The 20,242-nt window shown below is 40.3% G+C and overlaps 1 protein-coding gene across 1 annotated transcript; it reads right to left on the bottom strand.

Moving 5' to 3' along the window:
• Positions 1–17,357: 17,357 nt before the first annotated feature.
• On the bottom strand, positions 17,358–20,036 carry LOC310735190 (serine/threonine-protein kinase pim-1-like; the record flags this gene model as incomplete). The annotated part of the gene is made up of 8 exons (XM_083557793.1): positions 17,358–17,383; positions 17,464–17,559; positions 17,851–18,027; positions 18,119–18,491; positions 18,648–18,698; positions 19,051–19,145; positions 19,232–19,432; positions 20,006–20,036. 8 exons carry the CDS (start codon positions 20,034–20,036, stop codon positions 17,358–17,360), a joined length of 1,050 nt encoding a protein of 349 aa, XP_083413919.1.
• Between the last annotated feature and the right edge of the window lie 206 nt (positions 20,037–20,242).

Raw genomic sequence — 20,242 nt, forward strand, 5'->3', positions numbered from 1 at the left:
CACACTGCATCCGCAAAGCAAACAGCATTGTGGATGACAACACACACCCGTCACACACACTTTCACTCTCCTGCTATCAGTTAAACGGTTCCGAAGCATTCGGCCTGCCACATCCAGACTGTGCAACAGTTTTTTCCCGCAAGCCATCAGGCTACTCAATACACATAACTGAAAGGAAACTCTCTCTCTCTCTCACACACACACACACACACACACACACACACACACACACACACACACACACACACACACTTATTCAATGTGTGTTACTGAACTGTATAACCTGGACTTAACACTTGACACACACTCATTACTCATCTCAGCCCATTCCACCATCATTTATTTATTATTATTTATACTCTACCGTACTTCACTGTTTACATGCTGTCTTTTGCACCTTTGACTCTATTAAACTGTTTACATGCTGTTTTTTGCACCTTTGACTCTCATTGTCTCGTTTTTACTGTGGACTGTGTACCACTGTGTATAGTATAAATGACAATAAAAAGCCGCTTGACCTTGAAGCTAAGGGGTGTTTTGTTTTATTCCCGTGCACTGAAGAAATATAGTGATAGTGACAATACATTGACTTTCCTTTGAATTGGTCCAAACAATCATCTTTAACTCTGATTATCTCCCCTTTTATTACTTATTGTTTTATTAAGTAAGCATGATTAACAGAAATGATTGCAAATTTAAACTGATTACAGTCAAAATCAATTTTCAATCAAATGTTAAATTTGTACAAAAGCACAAATATATTTGAAGGTTTTAGATGTAGTTGATGGCAGGTGTCTATCTAGCTGGGTCTGCCTGTTAATGACATTCCAGTTAGTAAAAGAAGCACACATTTTATTGCCATGCAGAACTTGTGACAGATTGAAAATGGTATTTAAAGTCATAAATCTGTGAAGCAGTACAAATATTTAACAAATGTTGTAAATGTTTACAACTGTTTATAAAAATCTGTAATGTAAATAATGTAATTTGTTTGTCATTTCAGTTCATCTGTGTTCTATTAGTTTGGTACAATTAGATCGATTGCTTTTGCCTGCTTAAACATTAGAGGGAGAACTCGCGGGTTTCTTGAAAGTTTGCAGTGGAGAAACTTCAGCGTGTTCATGCTTTTTTATCTCCCTCTTTTCAGGTATTAGTTTAAATGATAAAATATTATAATGTTTGTATGTGATGATAATACAATGTTTAAGAGTGTGTAAATGTTAGAATGATACCGATTGTGTTTTGTTGAGGATGTTTAAATGTGTATTATTTTGGAGATGCACGAGCTCGGATGTGCAATGGCGCGATATATGAAAAAAAAGAGAGAGAGTTTAACATTTGCATTGTATTCAATATTTAATTCTGTTAATTTAGTGTTGATTGGTTGATTTGCTGAAAAAAGGTGAATATATTGAGAAATGGGAAAAGTGGATTATTTACATGTTCTTTTGAATTGTATGTATCAGATATTTCTAAAAAGCTATATTAATGAATTCATGTAATGTTATATATAATATTTAGTTATTTATAATTAAGTAAGTAAAAATGGTATATAATCAACAGTTTATGTAAAAATGTGTGAAATTAAAAAGAGAAGACAATTGATGAGGTTTTGCAAAGTTTATTGTTTGTTATGGCAATTGTTATGAAAATGATTTCACAAAGTTTGCAGTGGAGAAACTTCAGCGTGTTCATGCTTTTTCCTCTCCCTCTTTTCAGAGGTATAACATTTGGAGGCACCGCTGGGATTTACTCTTCGGAGGGTGGTCTTTGCTTACCTGGGAGACAACTTCTGATGCAGTACATCCCCTAAAACAACCCAGATCAACAGTGGAGTGGAAAAAGTTTCTGCAGTAAAGGCAAGAAAGAGATAAAGAACCATCAACCTCATGCCACAGAGATCATCAGGTGAAACAGACAAGTTCACTCAGTCTCAAGTAAGCCACTACTCAGTGAAAAGGTCCACTCTAGTGTTAAAATGACAACAGTGCTAGAGGAAATGCAAGTTGAGGTCATCGGCATGTTAAATCCCCTATCCAAAGACCAACTTCTCAGTGTTTGTGAGTTCCTGAACATATCAGATCGAGAGAAAGTCCCATCTAAATCACGCAAGTCTCTGATCTCTCGCATCCTTCAACATCTTGAAGAGGACATAGCAGAGCTAGAAGATGGTGGCATGTCTGTGCTGTTAAGCGTGAGAGATAAAATAATAGAACTGAGTACAGTCACTAAAAATGAGTCAACAAAACAAAGCCAACCCACAGAAAAAGGTAGATTGCAAAAGGAGTTGGATGAACTAAAGTGTGCAATGAAACAAAAATTGAGTGAAATGCAACAGTTGGACAATTTGAGCACAAAAACAAAGCATTGTCCAGCCTCAACCACAAATAGCTGCACCCTTAGTGAATGTCCAACATTCAAGCTCACCTTGGCGCAAAGATTTAAAAAATTCCTGGACAAATCGGTGAGCCAGGTCAAAAAGAGAAATTGACCTTTTCAGGTTTGGCACACCAGATTGAGAACGGTCTAAGCAGAGGCTACCCTGAATGTGAGATTTGTGATGAAGTCATTCAGGCCATTTCCCCTGGCTTACAGTTACGAAGCTATTTAGAAGGAAAGCCCAACCTGACTCTACCTACACTCAGACTAGTGCTGGGCAATATGGCCTTCCCCGATTTTTTTTAAAATAAATCCGATTTGCGAATAAAATTTATTTTTCCCCCCCCTGCTTAAAATCAATCTGCATATGACGAAAAAAATGTTAAAAAAAAGTTGTAACTTTATTAAATAAAGTTTATTTACCCTTCTGGGATTATAACCCACAAACCTACAAAGAATAATGTTTTATGAGTGTTTAAATGTGGAACATGATTGAAAATGCACCTGAGGTTTTGAGTGATTTTGCCTTTACTTTTCTCTAAAACTCCACAGTAAAATGACATGAAAATTAAGGGAGTAATAGACAGGGACACTGTAAATAAGAAATATTTAAAAGATTGAGCAAACCTATAAAGAAAAATGTTTAATGAGTGTTTGAATGTGGAACATGGTTAAAAATGCAGTGAACCTTGGAGTGATTTTGCCTTTACTTTTCTTAAAAACTCCACAGTAAAATGACTTTTTATATAAATAAGAATATAATAGACAGGGAGATTCTAAATAAGAATTATTTGAAAAATTGAGCAAACCTCAAAAAAAAAATGTATGTGTTTGAATATGGTGATTCAAATGCTCTGATTTTTCTGTTTCTTAACGGAAACGCCATTCTGAAGCGTCTTTACAGGTATTTTGCCCGCTCCCACCACCCATACCGGAAGTGTACCGGAGCGTCGGGGGACATTAAAGAGAAACTGATTTTTAATAAAACAGATCGATGTAAACTACATATTCGAGTTAATCGATAAAATCGATTTATCGCCCAGCCCTAACTCAGACTAATTCTGCCTTCTCACTTCCAAGAAAAAGTGCAACCGAACTTTACAAGCAACTTTTCCTCTGAATGCCAAGGGAACAGAGAAACACCTCAGAGTTTTCTAATGCGTGTTCTGGATCTGCATCAGAAAATCTTGTTTGCATCTCAAGAAGCAGAATCAGGCCTCAAATACGATCCAGCATTAGTTCAGAGCATCTTCTTACATACTGTACTCACTGGTCTTCAAAGTGACAGCATTAAAGTAGACATGCAGTCCCTCCTTGAAACGAAAACCACAGATGAGGTTCTGTTGGAGAAATTAAACATTGCTTGTGCTAATGAGGCAGAAAGACAAAGGAAAAAGAAAACCAATGTGCAGCACACAACTACTGTTGTCCATTCAGTTAAGTCTAGTGATGAAAGCACTGATAAGAAACCCAGTGTGACTTCAAGTGCACCAAAACCATCTTCCAGTGTGCTGTCAGAACTTAAAGAACTGAGAACTGATGTAGCATCACTAAAAACACTGTGCTGAAATAGCTTACATTCGGGAATCATTGCAGCAACCAGCCTTTGCCTCACCCCAATGCCCAGTTCCTACACCGAGAGCCTTTGACCGAGAAATTGTTTAGTGTCCAGTGCAACCATATTGGGCATCACCGGGTGCCAACCAAACAAAAGTGAACACTCAATTTGAACACCCCAGTATATACCTCGACAATATTATATACCGACTACTCGCTCCCAAGCAAGAAAGTGCTTTAATTGTCAGCAGCAAAGAACAGAGGACCATTGCATGCATTGCGTTAAATGTGGCAGCAGTGAGCACTTCCAAGCAGGATGCAGAATCCGTGGCATTAAGCCTTTAAGAGAGAGTTCTTTAAATGGAGAGGGGTTACTTCCATGGGACAGGGAGTAACCAGATCCACTGAACAGTCCCAAAGATGTTCAGCCTGTGGAAGAACAGGGAACCAAATGAAGCAATGTTCACGATGTATAACGGTACTGTATTGTTCTAAAAACTGCCAAACTCACCATTGGCCTGAACACCAGCGAACTTGTATTAACTCAGAGTTCAGTGTCAAATTCCTGCATAACCATGAGTGTTCATGCCCCTGGCAGAACCCAAGTTAATCAGCATTCCCCTGTGACATCATTAGTTGGGAGGCAATGTCTCATTGAGTGTTACCACGGCCAACAATTTCAAGCACTGTGGTACACAGGCTCTCAGGTATGTGTCATTGTTGAACTGTGGAAAGAGGAATACTTACCAGAAGTCTCATTGAGAGATGTTTCCAATATCCTTGAGGCTCCAAATACATTGAACCTTGTGGCTGCCAATGGCATTGACCTGCCCTGTATCGGATATGTTGAAGTGACATTCAGATTATCATCACAGACATCGCACCAAGCTGAACTTGTCATTCCTATGCTCGTAGCGAGGGGTCAGAACCTCGCACACCCTATCATAGGTTTCAATGTGATACAAATTGTACATAACATTGAGCAAGCACAACCAAACACGGTAAACAAAATGTTGGAGAGAACTGTGAAAACTGCATTCTCCAGCTTAAAAAGGAGCAAAGGTTGGACATTTATCCAACTAGTGAGTGCAGAGAGCTTGTGTGAATATATAGTAAAAACTACTAAAGTGCATGTTAGCTTTCCCAAACGTAGTACTGTGCAGTTCTCATGCCGAGTGTACATGCAGCCAGTTAAAGAAGACAGAACACTTATTTTTGAACCTGATGTGAACCCCCAGTGGCCAGATGGGCTTGAATTCCAGACAGTCTAGTGAGGCTAAAAAATGGAGCTTCAACAAATATAATGATTGAGGTGTACAATGACACGGATCATGATGTAACTCTCATGGGCCAGTCCCCGATCGGTACATTACAGCTTGTCAAGAATGTTTTCCCTGCTAGTATGTTGGAGGTGCCAGCAAACCCTATCTCTGTTGGGGTATGTCACATCCAGACTGCAGATAACTGTCATGATAAAAACAGTCCTCATGAATGGGTTCCGCCCGTTTATGTCAGCCACCTGAATAAACACCAGAGACAGGTAGTACAGAAAATGTTAAGAGAAGAGTGCCATTCATTTTCTAAGTCAGACAATGACATTGGGTGCATTAGAAGTTTGCAATTGGGAATCTCCCTTAAAGATGATGAACCAGTCAATCGTACTAGCATGTCTGAACCAAAGCCGCTGTATCGTGAGATGAAAGAATACTTACATGACCTTATTGCACAAGGCTGGATCGTACACAAATAGTGTGCGTAAGAAAGAAGAATGGCAGCCTCCATTTATGTATCGATTATCGGGACCTAAACAAGTCAAGTCAAGTCAAGAGGCTTTTATTGTCATTTCTACTATACACAGTGGTACACAGTACACAGTAAAAACGAGACAACGTTTCTCCAGAACCCTGGTGCTACACTAAACAACAACAAACAAAACAACATAGAGCTACAACACAAGTTACATAAAGTGCATCAAGTGCAACCTGGTGGAAACAGTGCAGACAGACAGTGCAGACAGACGACACAAGACAAGACACAAAACCCTATATAGCGCCGACCAGTAAACCTACTGTATACTTGATTATACAGTACTGTACAAGACTGTAAAAACTATACAAACTAAAAACTATATCCCAGAAGTGAGTATAAACAGTACAATGTAGTGCAGAAAATACAGCAGCAGTCGAAGGTGCAAAAAAACAGCATGTAAACAGTATAATACAATGATAATGATAAATGTGCAAAAAATAGCAGTTATGAGTGTGGTACAGTTGAGAATAATAAATAATAAATAAATGAATGGTGGTGGAATGGATTGAGATGAGTGATGAGTGTGTGTTAAGTGTTAAGTCCAGGAAAAATGTTACAGTTCGTTACACACATTTGAGTGCGCGTGTGTGTGTGTGTGAGAGTTCCGTTTCATTTCTGTGTATTAAGTAGCCTGATGGCTTGAGGAAAGAAACTGTTGCATAGTCTTGTTGTGGCGGCCCGAATGCTTCGGAACCGTTTTCCTGATGGTAGGAGTGTAAAAAGTGTGTGTGACGGGTGTGTGAGATCGTCCACAATGCTGTGTGCTTTGCGGATGCAGCGTGTAGTGTAAATGTCCATGATAGAGGGGAGAGAGATTCCGATGATCTTCTCAGCTGTCCTCACTATCCTCTGTAGGGACTTGCGGTCCGAGACGGTGCAGTTCCCAAACCAGGCAGTGATGCAGCTTCTCAGGATGCTCTCAATGGCCCCTTTATAGAACATGGACAGGATGGGGGGAGGGAGGTGGGTTTTCCTCAGCCTTCTCAGAAAGTAGAGACGCTGCTGGGCTTTCTTGGTGATGGAGCTGGTGTTAAGTGACCAGGTGAGGTTGTCTGCCAGATGAACACCAAGGAATTTGGTGCTCTTGACGATCTCCACTGAGGATCCATCAATAATCAGTGGAGATTGGTCGCTCTGTGCTCTCGTGAAGTCCACAACCATCTCTTTCGTTTTGTCCACGTTCAGAGACAGGTTGTTTGCTCCACACCAGGCAGTTAGCCATTGCACCTCTTTTCTATATGCTGACTCGTCGTTCTTGCTGATTAGACCCACCACGGTCGTGTCATCAGCGAACTTGATGATGTGGTTCGAGCTGTGCATTGCTACACAGTCGTGAGTCAGCAGAGTGAACAGCAGTGGGCTGAGCACACAGCCCTGGGGGCCCCCAGTGCTCAGTGTGGTGGTGCTGGAGATACTGTTCCTGATCCTGACTGACTGAGGTCTCTCAGTCAGGAAGTCCAGGATCCAGTTACAGAGGGAGGTGTTCAGGCCCAGAAGGTTCAACTTCTCGATCAGGTGCTGAGGAATGATTGTGTTGAATGCTGAGCTGAAGTCAATGAACAGCATTCGTACATACGAGTCCTTGTTATCCAGGTGGGTGAGGGCCAGATGGAGGGTTGTGGAGATAGCATCGTCCGTGGAACGGTTTGGACGATACACAAACTGCATGGGGTCCAGGGAGGGTGAAAGCTGTGTCTTAATGTGCCTCATGACGAGCCTCTCGAAGCACTTCATCACGATGGGTGTGAGCGCGACGGGACGATAGTCATTAAGGCAGGAGACAGAAGACTTCTTCGGCACGGGAACAATGGTCGTTGTCTTGAGGCACGTGGGAACAAGATGTTGAAGATGTCAGTGAGGACATCTGCTAGCTGTTCTGCACAATCCCTGAGCACTCTGCCAGGAATGTTGTCTGGTCCAGCAGACTTCCGTGGGTTAACTCTGCATAGAGTTTTCCTCACTTCAGCTGTGGTTAGACAGAGCACCTGGTCAGTGGGAGGAGGGATGGTCTTCCTCGCCACCACAAGCAGGTGATGTGGTCTTGTAATTCGTGATCGCCTGGATGCCCTGCCACATGCGCCGGGTGTCTCCACTGTCCTGGAAGTGGTTGTGGATTTTCTTTGTGTGTGCGCGCTTCGCCTCTCTGATGGCACGAGACAGTTTGGCCCTTGCTGTTTTTAAGGCCGCCTTGTCACCTGATCTGAAGGCAGAGTCTCTTTGTTTCAGCAGCACACGCACATTTGCAGTCATCCACGGTTTCTGATTGGAGCGTGTAGTGATGGTCTTGGAGATGGTCACATCATCAACGCACTTGCTGTTGTAGCTGGTCACTGATGATGTGTACTCCTCCAAGTTGATGGAATCGCCGTAGGTTGCAGCCAGTGCACTCAAAACCTGGCCAGGTTTTCACCTGTTTCAGAACCGGTTTAGATTGTCTGATGAGCGGTCTGTATGCTAGAATTAACATAACAGAGCAGTGGTCTGAGTATCCGAGATGGGGGCGGGGCTTCGCACGATAGGCGCCGGGGATGTTTGTGTAAACAAGATCCAGCGTGTTCGCTCCTTTCGTTGCAAAGTCCACATGCTGATAGAGTTTAGGAAGCACAGTCTTGAGATTCGCATGGTTGAAATCTCCGGCGATAATAAACAATCCGTCGGGGTGAGCATTCTGCAGGTCGCTAATAGCGCCGTAGAGTTCACTCAGTGCCTCCTTAGCATTAGCACTAGGTGGAATGTACACTCCGACGATGTGAACTGTGGTGAATTCCCGTGGTAAATAAAATGGTCTGCATCTAACAGTCACAAACTCCACTAGCGATGAGCAGTAGCATGAAACGAGCACAGAGTTCTTACACCATTCCGTGTTGATATTAACACACACGCCACCACCGCGAGTCTTACCGCACAGAGCTGCGTTTCTGTCAGCTCGAAACACGGTTAGCCCGTCTAGCTGGATGGCGGCTTCCGGAACTCTGTCGCTGAGCCACGTCTCCGTGAAAACAAAGAAGCAACAGTCTCTAAACTCTCGCCGTGTGGTTTGCTGGAGTCGGATGTAGTCCAGTTTATTTTCCAGGGAGCAGACGTTGGAAAGAAAAATGGACGGGATAGCCGGCCATCAGGTAACACCGAGGTCTGGGGGCCTGGTCTTTGTGGCCGAGGTCGCAGCAAGCCGAGGTCGCGAAGGTTGTTGATAAGATCATCATGCAGATTGTTGGTTGCATGATGCCTGTACCGTAGTAGTGTCTGGTGGTCGTACACATGAACACAGCTGACTCTGGTGTCCATGTATTGTGAAGGGTCGTGCTAAATATGGTGAAAGCACCATTTTTGGATCCGGAGAGGCCGCTGCGAGCTACTGCTGCGCCGCCATCTTTTTTCAGTACAGAAAGACAGTACAGAACAGTTCAGAAAGACTCACCCAGATAGACAGTCAATTCCGACGGTGCAGGACATTATGGACAGCCTTGGTGGTAATTCTTTGTTTTCGTCATTAGATCAGGGAAAGGCCTACCACCAGGAGTTCATGTCAAAGGAGAGTAAACACCTAACGGCTTTCGTGACACCCTGGGGCCTATATGAATGGGTGCGTATGCCTTTCGGGGTAATGAATGGTCCCACAGCCTTTCAGCAATGTATGGAAGAGTGTTTCGAAGGATTGCGAGATGAGATCTGCATCCCATACCATGATGACATCTTGGTGTTTAGTAAGACTTTTGAGAACCATGTCCAGGATGTCAGAAAAGTACTGCAACGGCTTAGGCAACATGCCGTCAAACTTAAGCCAAGTAAGTGTGAGTTTTTTAAATCTGAATTCCGCTATCTGGGTGGAATAGTCTCTGCAGAGGAAAGTAAAGTTGATCCTGCAGACGCAGAAGCTGTCCGATCCATGAAAGACAAACATCCGAAGAATGTTGGTGAGCTGAGGCGAATGCTTGGTCTACTTAGCTACTACAGACAGTACATTAAAGATTTCTCTCACATTGATAGCCCTTTGTATGACCTGTTAAAAAGTACTCCAGAAGATAATCCCCACCGGGAAAAAAGCCAGAAACGATCAAAGACAAAATGCATGAAAACTGGTGTCCCATCGAGTCCCATTACCTGGACTGAACTACATCAGAGCAATCTTGATCAACTAATTGACTGTTTGCTCCAACCCCCTGTATTAGCTTTACCTGACTTTTCACAGCCTTATATACTGCATAAGGACGCATCAGGTCAAGGCTTAGGTGCAGTATTATACCAGAAACAAAATGAGAAACTTCGTGTGATTGCCTATAGATCCCGTACTCTATCAGCTGCTGAGAAAAAACTACCACTTGCACTCAGGCAAGCTTGAATTTCTCGCTTTAAAGTGGTCAATCACCGAAAAATTCTGTAATTACTTGTATTATGCGCCAACTTTCATTGTGATGAAAAGTTGTGATATAGTGATAACAACCCCCTTACATGTGTCCTGTCAACTGACAAATTGAATGCTGCAGGTTGCAGGTGCGGTGCAGAATTGGCAGTTTTCCACTTCACAATCAGATATCGACCAGGCCGTGAAAATATTGATGCAGACACGCTGTCCCGATTTCCCCTTGACATAGGAATGATGAGGAAAGAGTGTTCTGAGGAGTTGTCATCTGATGTAATAGGTGCAACAATTCAAGCTGTAGAAGCTCAAGAAGGTCCTAGCATCACATGGTCCGTTTCATCCAACTGTGCATCTATTGAAGCCTGTCCAGCAGTACCGACGATAACACCATTTATAGTGAATGAGATCAGAGAAGCTCAAATGAACCACCAGGATATTAGTCCTGTATATGAATGCAAACTGTCTGGAACCAAACCACAAGTAAAACGTCTCAAAACATACAGCCTCAAAACAAAATGCCTGTTTCGTGAATGAAGAAAGTTCACCATTAATAAGGATGATATCCTCTGCCGATTCACGTTCACACGCACAGAGTTGGTCCTCCCTGAAAAATTTAAAGGATCAGTCTTGCGGGAACTTTATGATGAAATGGGCCACCAAGGTACCGATTGCACTCTTTCACTCATCCGTAAACGTTTCTTTTGCCCATATATACAGGCAGACATTGAGCATCATGTCACAAAAACATGCAGATGCCTGAAGCCCTATCATGAGACAAGAGCCCCATTGACAAACATTGCTACGACTCAACCCTTTGAACTGAACTCACTTGACTTTCTACACTTAAACCACTGCAAAGGAGGTTTTGAGTATAATATTCTAACCCTAACCCTAGTATCATTCCACCGATTCGCCCAAGCATACGCCACAACCTCAAAATCAGGTAAAACAGGTGCAGATCGTATCTTTAATGACTTTGCCTTGAAGTTTGGCTTCCCTTCTCGCATCCATCATTAACAAGGTGGAGAGTTTGAGAATCAATTGTTCAAACAGCTCCAAAAATACTGTAACGTCATAGGCTCCAGAATGACCCCATATTGTCCGCAAGGCAATGGCCAAGCTGAACGTTTTAACAGGACGTTGTTACAAATGCTATGAACGCAAACAGAAAGTCAAACATCTAACTGGAAAGACTCCTTGAATAAGCTACTGTATGCTTATAATTGTATCCGCTCAGAATTTACAGGGTTTTCTCCTTTTAACCTATTATATGGAAGGTCTCCAAGACATGCCGGTAGACATGTTGTTTGGCTTGAATTCAGAAATGCCTACCTGTAATTAGAAAGAATATGTGGAGAAATGGAAACGCGGAATGGAAGAGGCATATTAAATCGCTAGAGTGTGTGATTAAAAATCTGACAGGAGCAAAAAGATCTTTGACAGTAAGGTAAGGAGTACCACACTGCAGCCAGGTGATCGTGTTCTTGTAAAGTACCTAACACCACGAGGGGGCCCTGGAAAACTTTGTAATTTCTGGGAAGATAATATTCATGTAGTTGTAAGACAGATGGGTGGTGAGCTCCCAGTTTATAAAGTAAAGACAGAAAAGGGAAAGGGACGATCCAGAGTCCTCCATCGCAATGCCTTGTGATCACCTAACCCTTGAAAATGCGCCGCTTATAAAGATCAGACCCAAAAGTACATTGGAAAAGCCTCAAGTCAGCCATGTGGAATCTGACGATGAGAGAGAAGATGAATTCGATTTAAATTATGTACCACTGCAAGTACCTCAACCAAACCATCTTGTTGAACCTGAAAGTCTCAATACCTACCACAGAGTCTGATAAGCAGCTAAGTTGGTTCCTGGAACAAGTTCCTGCTTCGATGTTGTCTGTGGAGAGTGACCAAGAGGATCAAGAGCCACCTGCAGTTACCGAGAGTGCAGATCAAGAGTTTACCTTACCTGCTGACGAACAAGCTCCTGCTCCCATGTCATCCCCTGAAAGTGACTAAGAGAGTCAAAAAGAGGAAACCTACCAGCCACCTAGAAGGCAAAGATACCCACCAAGAGTACTTACCTATGATGAACTTGGAGCACCGACTTATAATGTCAGGCAACTAAATGGGATCTTGCAGACACCACAACAGAACTTACTGTATGTGTCTGCTCATGGCCTGTCGACATGGTTGCCACCTGTTCAGCATTACTGTTACCAGTTGCCTTTTGTGTATGTAGTCCACTAAATGGGAACTATGAACTGGTAAACTTGCAATTTGCATTATGAACTGTTACAGTCTGGCACCTGGAACTGATGGACTGTTCTGTTTTAGGAATATTGCCTCTAACAGTGTTGGGGAAATTGACATTTTGAGAAACCACTGGACTGTTGAACTCTTTAAAACACTGAGGGACTGTTCTTTCAAAGAAACATTTTATTTGCTCCAGAAAGTGAACAAGTGAGTTTGGGACAATCCATGGACTGTGGAAAAAAAAACGTTTAAAGAACTCTATGTTCTACAACATTGCACTACAACATTTTTTGAGTAAAAAGACTCGAGACGACATTTATTTTGTAGGGGAGTGTGTGACAGATTGAAATAGGTCGATTGCTTTTGCCTGCTTGATCATTAGAAGGAGAACTCGTGGGTTTCTTTATTTTACATAAAGTTTGCAGTGGAGAAACTTCAGCGTGTTCGTGCTTTTTCATCTCCCTCTTTCCAGAGGTATAACAAACTAAGTAAGTTTTCAGAGCTCTCAGATAATATACCTGTAAATTCTTTGTAAGTGTCCTTGATCAAGTCTGAAGTCAAACAGCTTAACGTTAAGGGTGTCCGTCTGAACCATGATGTTTTCTGGCTTGACGTCACGATGCAGAATTCCTCGGCTCTTGCAATGCTTCAGCGCATCTATCAGCTGAACCATCACTAAACGAGCCACAGTCTCAGGCAAGCAGCTGCCATACCTATTGCAGAACTGGTGAAGGTTTTCACATGGTTCGGGTCGTTCCAGAACTATGTAGTAGCAGCTTGGCTCTTCATACCACTCCAGAATCTGCAGGATGTTCAAACAGTATGGTTCTGTATTTACAATGGACATCAAAGCTACCTCAGTGGGCAGGAAACCATGTCCAGGCTGTAGAAAAGAACGAGTGCTACATATTATAACCCCAAACTGCTTATAAAAGTGTTCTGAATAATGTGATTATTATTATTTTTATTATTACTGTTATTATAGTATAGGTTATAGGTTATTGTTTTATGCACATTAAGACATGCAGAAAAAACTTACGATTTCCAGTTTTTCAGTTGCTTTACATTTGGAGATGTACTTGATTGCAACCTGAGAAAATACGAATGTGTTCTGTGAAATTGGATGAAATTATTCACATAAATGTACTAAAAATGATCTTATCTTTTATTTGTCCTTAGATGTTATTTTAGCTGATCATAAAAGTGTAGTAATTACTTCTGCAGTTTTATTGAAAATCCTACATTGAGCAATGATGCTTATAACAATCAGCCTCTTTCAAAAGACACAATCACGTATCAGTGAACACTGCCATTCCTGATCTCATGATTAAATATTCAGCATTATGACTAAAAACAGGCCTTCCCTAATTTGTATATTAAATTAAGACATATGATGAAGTCAGAGAAATAGAATAAAACAAGAGAGAAAAGACTTACTGGCAATCCATCTGCTTTACGTACACCAGCATACACAGAGCCCAAATCCTCCTTTGCCCAGCAGTTCTCTCTTCTCATACACCTCCAACAAATGTGCTGTGAAAATCCGAGAAAGTAGACCAAGCATCCGAGGGTTGTCCCCCCCCATCCGAGGGTTGTCCCCCGCATCCGAGGTTTGTCCCCCCAAAAAATTAATAAAAAAATATCGCACTCTCTATTGTGAAAAATATATGTATGTACCTAAATAATTGTGTGAGTAGGAAAAAAACCCGCAAAAAATGCATTTAGAAACAGTTGAGTTCCCCCTCCCCTTCCTCACAGTGGTTTGACCCACTTCCTGCTTTCCCAGTTCATTTCACCTACTGTGTTCACACGAGTCAGGTGTGTGGCTGGGACTCAATTATGTTCCATTAATTCGGGTATTTTATTCACTTTAATAAAGTCATTCTCTTTAATGTAGTAGATGTAGACTCATTCATAAATTAGTTGCGCCAAAAATGCTGATTACTGATGTAATTTTCCATGAATCTGCAATATTAGCTATTAAAATATGACTTATCTAGTGAACGTTAGCTTGTTAACAAGAGCTTGTAGCATAGTGGACTGTAACTAACACACCAAAACCGTTTACCATGTAGTGTTTTATTTGGGACGACTTGGGATAATGTTAACATTAACAGCCACAATTAGCATATTGTTTATCTGTGCATTTACTAAATGAGCACTGTGCTACGTCTGAACTGACCCCACTGTATTTTAAAAAAAATTTATCATTAATTTCTATTCTGTTCTTAAGTGTCTTCATTAATTTTAAATTAAATGTTAAACCTTTTTTTAATTCCTTGTTTTGCTTTGTCATTGAACCTGAGAAAAACTTTGGAAATAACCATAAGACGCAGTCTCCATGCTACAATAATAATGATAAAAGCAAAGTTTTTCACTGTGGGGACACTGTGTCTTTATCAGTACAAGTTGACTATTATTTGTGTCCCCTTCAAAAATTTAATATGTTAAATTAACTGTTAAATTAAATATATGCCCATGCACCGACAGTTAATGAGTTGATACCGGAGAAACTGCACCTCTTCAAGTCAAGTTAAGCAGCTTTTATATATAATCAGGGACATTTTACAGATTTGAATGATGTATTGTTTTTATCTGTATGATCAATAAAGACAGTAATTTAAGTTCGTTTCGCCATTATGAGGGAAAAACTCACAAAACGCCACCTAGAGGATTAATTGTGTGAATCATGGCGTATTTGGTGTTTGATTTGAGACTTGGCGCATAAATAAAACAAATGTTTACTGATTAAAAATATTTTTCGGTGGAGTTTATTTTTTTTATTTCATATCTAAGTAAAGAAAGGACGTTGTGAATGACTGTATGTTGTGCTGAAGGTTTTCATTTCGCCTCTTTATATTTATTTATTTATGTATTTATATATTTTTTTTTATAAAAATGGTATAAACAGAAATGCGTGCTGAATTGATAGTGTTAATAAATATATATATATATATATATATATATATATATATATATATATATATATATATATATATATATAAATACAAAACTAATAAAAAATGTTGGTACCTAATGAATGTGTCCAGGCTGAACATCCACATATAGAACACAAGCAGAGAAAAGATGATAATAATGATGAGGATCAGGGATGTCTCTGTTCTCAGTCATGTTTACATCACTGACTCCCTCTGTCTTATCCCCAATTAGCTTTACTTCTTGTTGCTTTCTGCCTGCTAATTCTTAGCTTCGTAAACTAGTCTACGTCTGTGGTGAGTGAGAGACAGGACTTTATACAGCAGTGGATTGAAAAAGACGCACAATGACAGGAAATTGGTTGCTGGGCTGAAATCGGCACACAGTGAAAATAAAAAATATTGACATTTCTCCAAATCAAAGGATTAAAACTAAAGTAACGAGGCTGTTTTGAAAATGTAAGAAGTAAAAAGTACAGATATTTGTGTAAAAATTTTATGAGTAAAAGTAAAAAGTTGTCTGAGAAATAAATAGTGGAGTAATGTACTGATACCAAAAAAATCTACTTAAGTACGGTAACAAAGTATTTGTACTTCGTTACCTCCCACCTCTGCCTGGCAGCATATAGTGCAGAACACAATGAATCCAACTTTTCTATTATTCCTTTTTTTATTTGTTAGCAGCATGCCGTCCTGTCCCTGTCATGTTGAGTCTATTTCCGGTCGGTGGCCAATTCCTACTCCAATCTTTCTGAAAAATCATCATTGTTGAAAATCAATCTTTATGGAAACACCAAAAGCTAGTTGGGCTAGTTTAGTATTAGCCTTGCTTCACAACAAAACCAGTTATACTATGTGTAAAGTGTCTTAAAAAAATCAATAAAACATGCATATATATGAGGTTTCCATTGCCGCTGTGTCAATGGATCTCCAACATCCTGACAAACAGATAACACGCCGTATGGGTGGGTTCTGAGCCCCTGCTGTACTCACTGTACACATATGACTGTGTGGACACTTCCAACTCCACCACCATCAAGTTTGCTGACAACACTGTTGTGGTGGGCCTGATCTCCAACAACGATGAGACGGCCTACCTACAGTCTATTAAAAACCTGGAAAAATGGTGCTAGGAGAACAATCTTCTCCTGAACGTCAGCTAGACTAAGGAGTTGATAGTGGATTTAAGCACAAAGCAGGATCGGTCACACCAACCGCTTAACATCAATGGGACCCTAGTATATAGAGAGGACAGTTTCCGGTACCTAGGTGTTCACATCGCACAGGACCTGTCTCCAGGCTTAATCACGCTCACCTGGGGCTCATCATCACTCCACCCCGCTTCTACATAAACCCCTCACTCACACTCACTCCCTTGTTCGTTATTGTATGTATTCATGGCTTCATGCAGGACTCTATGTGGTCCGTTTCTTCCGGACTCCAATATCCTGTACTGGCTGCGCGTTTTCTTTCAGCGCATCTCGGATGAGCTACACTTCTCCACAAGCCCACCTCGGACTCTCACAACCCAAGGACTGCCGCGTGTGTGTGTGTGTGTGTGTGTGTGTGTGTGTGTGTGTGTGTGCGCGCGCGCTCTCTTTCTCCCTCACTCTTGTCATTGAAACCCGAGCGAGCTGTACTTCAGCTTCAGACTCCGTTTCATTCGCACCGTGACAGTGTGTATGTGACAAATAAAATGTGATTTTATTTTATAAAAAAAAATTAATTAAAAAAAACGAATTTATATTCTTTATGATGCACAATGTATGTACATTCCTGTTATGTTCCCCCTTTGACCTCTAAGCTAAGGGGTGTTTTGTTTACTTCCCGTGCACTGAAGAAATATAGTGGTAGTGACAATACAGTGACTTTCCTTTGAATTGGTCCAAACAATCATCTTTTACTCTGATTATCTCCGCTTTTATGGCTTATTGTTTTATTAAGTAAGCATGATTAACAAAAATGATTGCAACATAAACTGAATCCAGTCAAAATCAATTTTTATTGTATTTTGTACAAAAGCACAAATATATTTGTAGGTTTCAGATGTATTTGATGGCAGGTGTCTATCCAGGAGTTTGTAGTGCAGATCCTAAATCACAAAAAAACAATTAGAGAACAAAAGTCCTCTGTCTGTTTTAAAATAAATAAGGAAAAGACCAGTACAAATACCTTTTAAATGAAACCATGGGTGATGCTCTATCTGCTCCAGGCTCGGACGGCCTGCTGGTATGGTGCACAAACACCAACGGATCAGATGCATGCATTCTGTTAAACAATACACAAATACAGAAATTAGTAAAACATAAAGAAAAGAAAAAAAACTTCACCTAATAAAGATCATGCTGTATAATTTTTTACTTTTTTTTAAAGACAGTTAGGTATAATATAGAAAACTCTAAAATAAATATCATTGATTGCATAATAAATTATTCACACTTATAGCTGTTATAAAATAAAACAAATAAATGCTTCTTTCTCTGTTAAAGTAAATGTACAATATAAACTTCAGCCTGCTTTGACTTATTCCATAACTTATCAGTCTTTGCAGTTTCTTACCTTCAGAATGACTTCTAGAGAAACACACATGACCATGTTTCACTTCCTTCCGGGTGTTGAAAGGCAGAGAGCCACACACCAGTCTGTACAGTGTCACACCCACAGACCAGACAGTCGCTGGGTCTGCCAAATACTTTTTCTTTTTAAACCACTCAGGAGGAGCGTAGCTGAGTGTGCCTGTTAATGACATTCCAGTTAGTAAAAGAAGCAATATATCTCATTGCCATGCAGAACTCAGATAAGTTTTCAGAGCTTTCAGATAATATACCTGTAAATTCTTTGTAAGTGTCCTTGATCAAGGCTCCACACCCAAAGTCAATCAGCTTAACGTTAAGGGTGTCCGTCTGAACCATGATGTTTTCTGGCTTAACGTCACGATGCAGAATTCCTCGGCTCTTGCAATGCTTCAGCGCATCTATCAGCTGAACCATCACTAAACGAGCCACAGTCTCAGGCAAGCAGCTGCCATACCTACTGCAGAACTGGTGGAGGTTTTCACATGGTTCGGGTCGTTCCAGAACTATGTAGTAGCAGCTTGGCTCTTCATACCACTCCAGAATCCGCAGGATGTTCAAACAGTATGGTTCTGTATTTACGATGGACATCAAAGCTACCTCAGTGGGCAGGAAACCATGTCCAGGCTGTAGAAAAGAACGAGTGCTACATATTATAACCCCAAACTGCTTATAAAAGTGTTCTGAATAATGTGATTATTATTATTTTTTTTATTACTGTTATTATAGTATAGGTTATAGGTTATTGTTTTATGCACATTAAGACATGCAGAAAAAACTTACGATTTCCAGTTTTTCAGTTGCTTTACGTTTGGAGATGTACTTGATTGCAACCTGAGAAAATACGAATGTGTTCTGTGAAATTGGATGAAATTATTCACATAAATGTACTAAAAATGATCTTATCTTTTATTTGTCCTTAGATGTTATATAATTTTAGCTGATCATAAAAGTGTAGTAATTACTTCTGTAGTTTTATTGAAAATCCTACATTGAGCAATGATGCTTATAACAATCAGCCTCTTTCAAAAGACACAATCACGTATCAGTGAACACTGCCATTCCTGATCTCATGATTAAATATTCAGCATTATGACTAAAAACAGGCCTTCCCTAATTTGTATATTAAATTAAGACATATGATGAAGTCAGAGAAATAGAATAAAACAAGAGAGAAAAGACTTACTGGCAATCCATCTGCTTTACGTACACCAGCATACACAGAGCCAAATCCTCCTTTGCCCAGCAGTTCTCTCTTCTCATAAACCTCCAACAAATGTGCTGTGAAAAAACATCCAAAGATGAGTGTCTAATTCACATAACCAGTCCTACTGCTGTTCATTCACTTCACCTTTCTTTTGCCTTACCAATCCCTAAACGTTTAGAAGGTAGTTTAGTTGTGTTGGAGACGTCAGTTTTCTCTTCTATAGTCTGTGTTTTCTGCCTCTTCTGCTGAGGCTCATTTACAGTTGGCAAGTTTGTAGATTTCCTTTTGCCACTTGTTGTTGGCTGATCGTATGCCCTCTGCTTTATATTCCAGCATCTAGTGTGCTGGTTGATGTATAAAACTAAATAAAAAAGTGATAAGAATTAATTTTTTTTTTAAATAATGCAGTAATAATGAACACACACACACACACACACACACACACACACACACAAAGTGTATATGAATACAGAGGTGTTTCTAATAAAGGGGACAGTGAGGGTACATCACATTCACAAACCCTTGGACAAGTTTGCATGTATTATTATTATTTTTTTTTACCTAGTTTAGTTTTCTTTTCTGTTATCTGTGTTTTCTGTCTCTTCTGATGAGGCTCATATTCATTGGGCAGGTCATCAGATTTCCTTTTGCCCCTAGATGATGACTTGGGCTGATCATGTGCCCTGTCCTTTATGTTCCAGCATCCAGTGTGATGGTTGATGTATAAAACTAAATAAAGAAAGTGATAAGAATTATTTTTTTTGCATAAACAATGTTGTAATAATGCAGCAACACAAACACACACACACACACACACACACACACACACACACACACACACACACACACACACACACACACACACAGTAAATTAATGTAGGTGTTCCTAGTAAATTAAGTGTACATCACATTTACAAACCCTTTTTTTTTTTACCTTGATATGTTTTGCCCAATGTAGCTGCCATTTTGTTTACAGTTCATTTTCAGAATCTTATATCTGGTTCCTTTTTACTTTCCAAGACTGAACTCAGAAATAAATTTATATCAGTGAGTTTTAAGATACAGAGGTTTGAACTGAAGTTTCCCACTTTGCCAGTATTTATACTAATTGGGTAGAGTTTATTCTGGTGACATGGGGCATACATTTCTTTTTAACTTTCCATCGACAGAA

The sequence above is a fragment of the Silurus aristotelis genome (genome assembly GCF_946808225.1).
Source record: "Silurus aristotelis genome assembly, chromosome: 1".
In the NCBI taxonomy this organism is placed as follows: Eukaryota; Metazoa; Chordata; class Actinopteri; order Siluriformes; family Siluridae; genus Silurus; species Silurus aristotelis.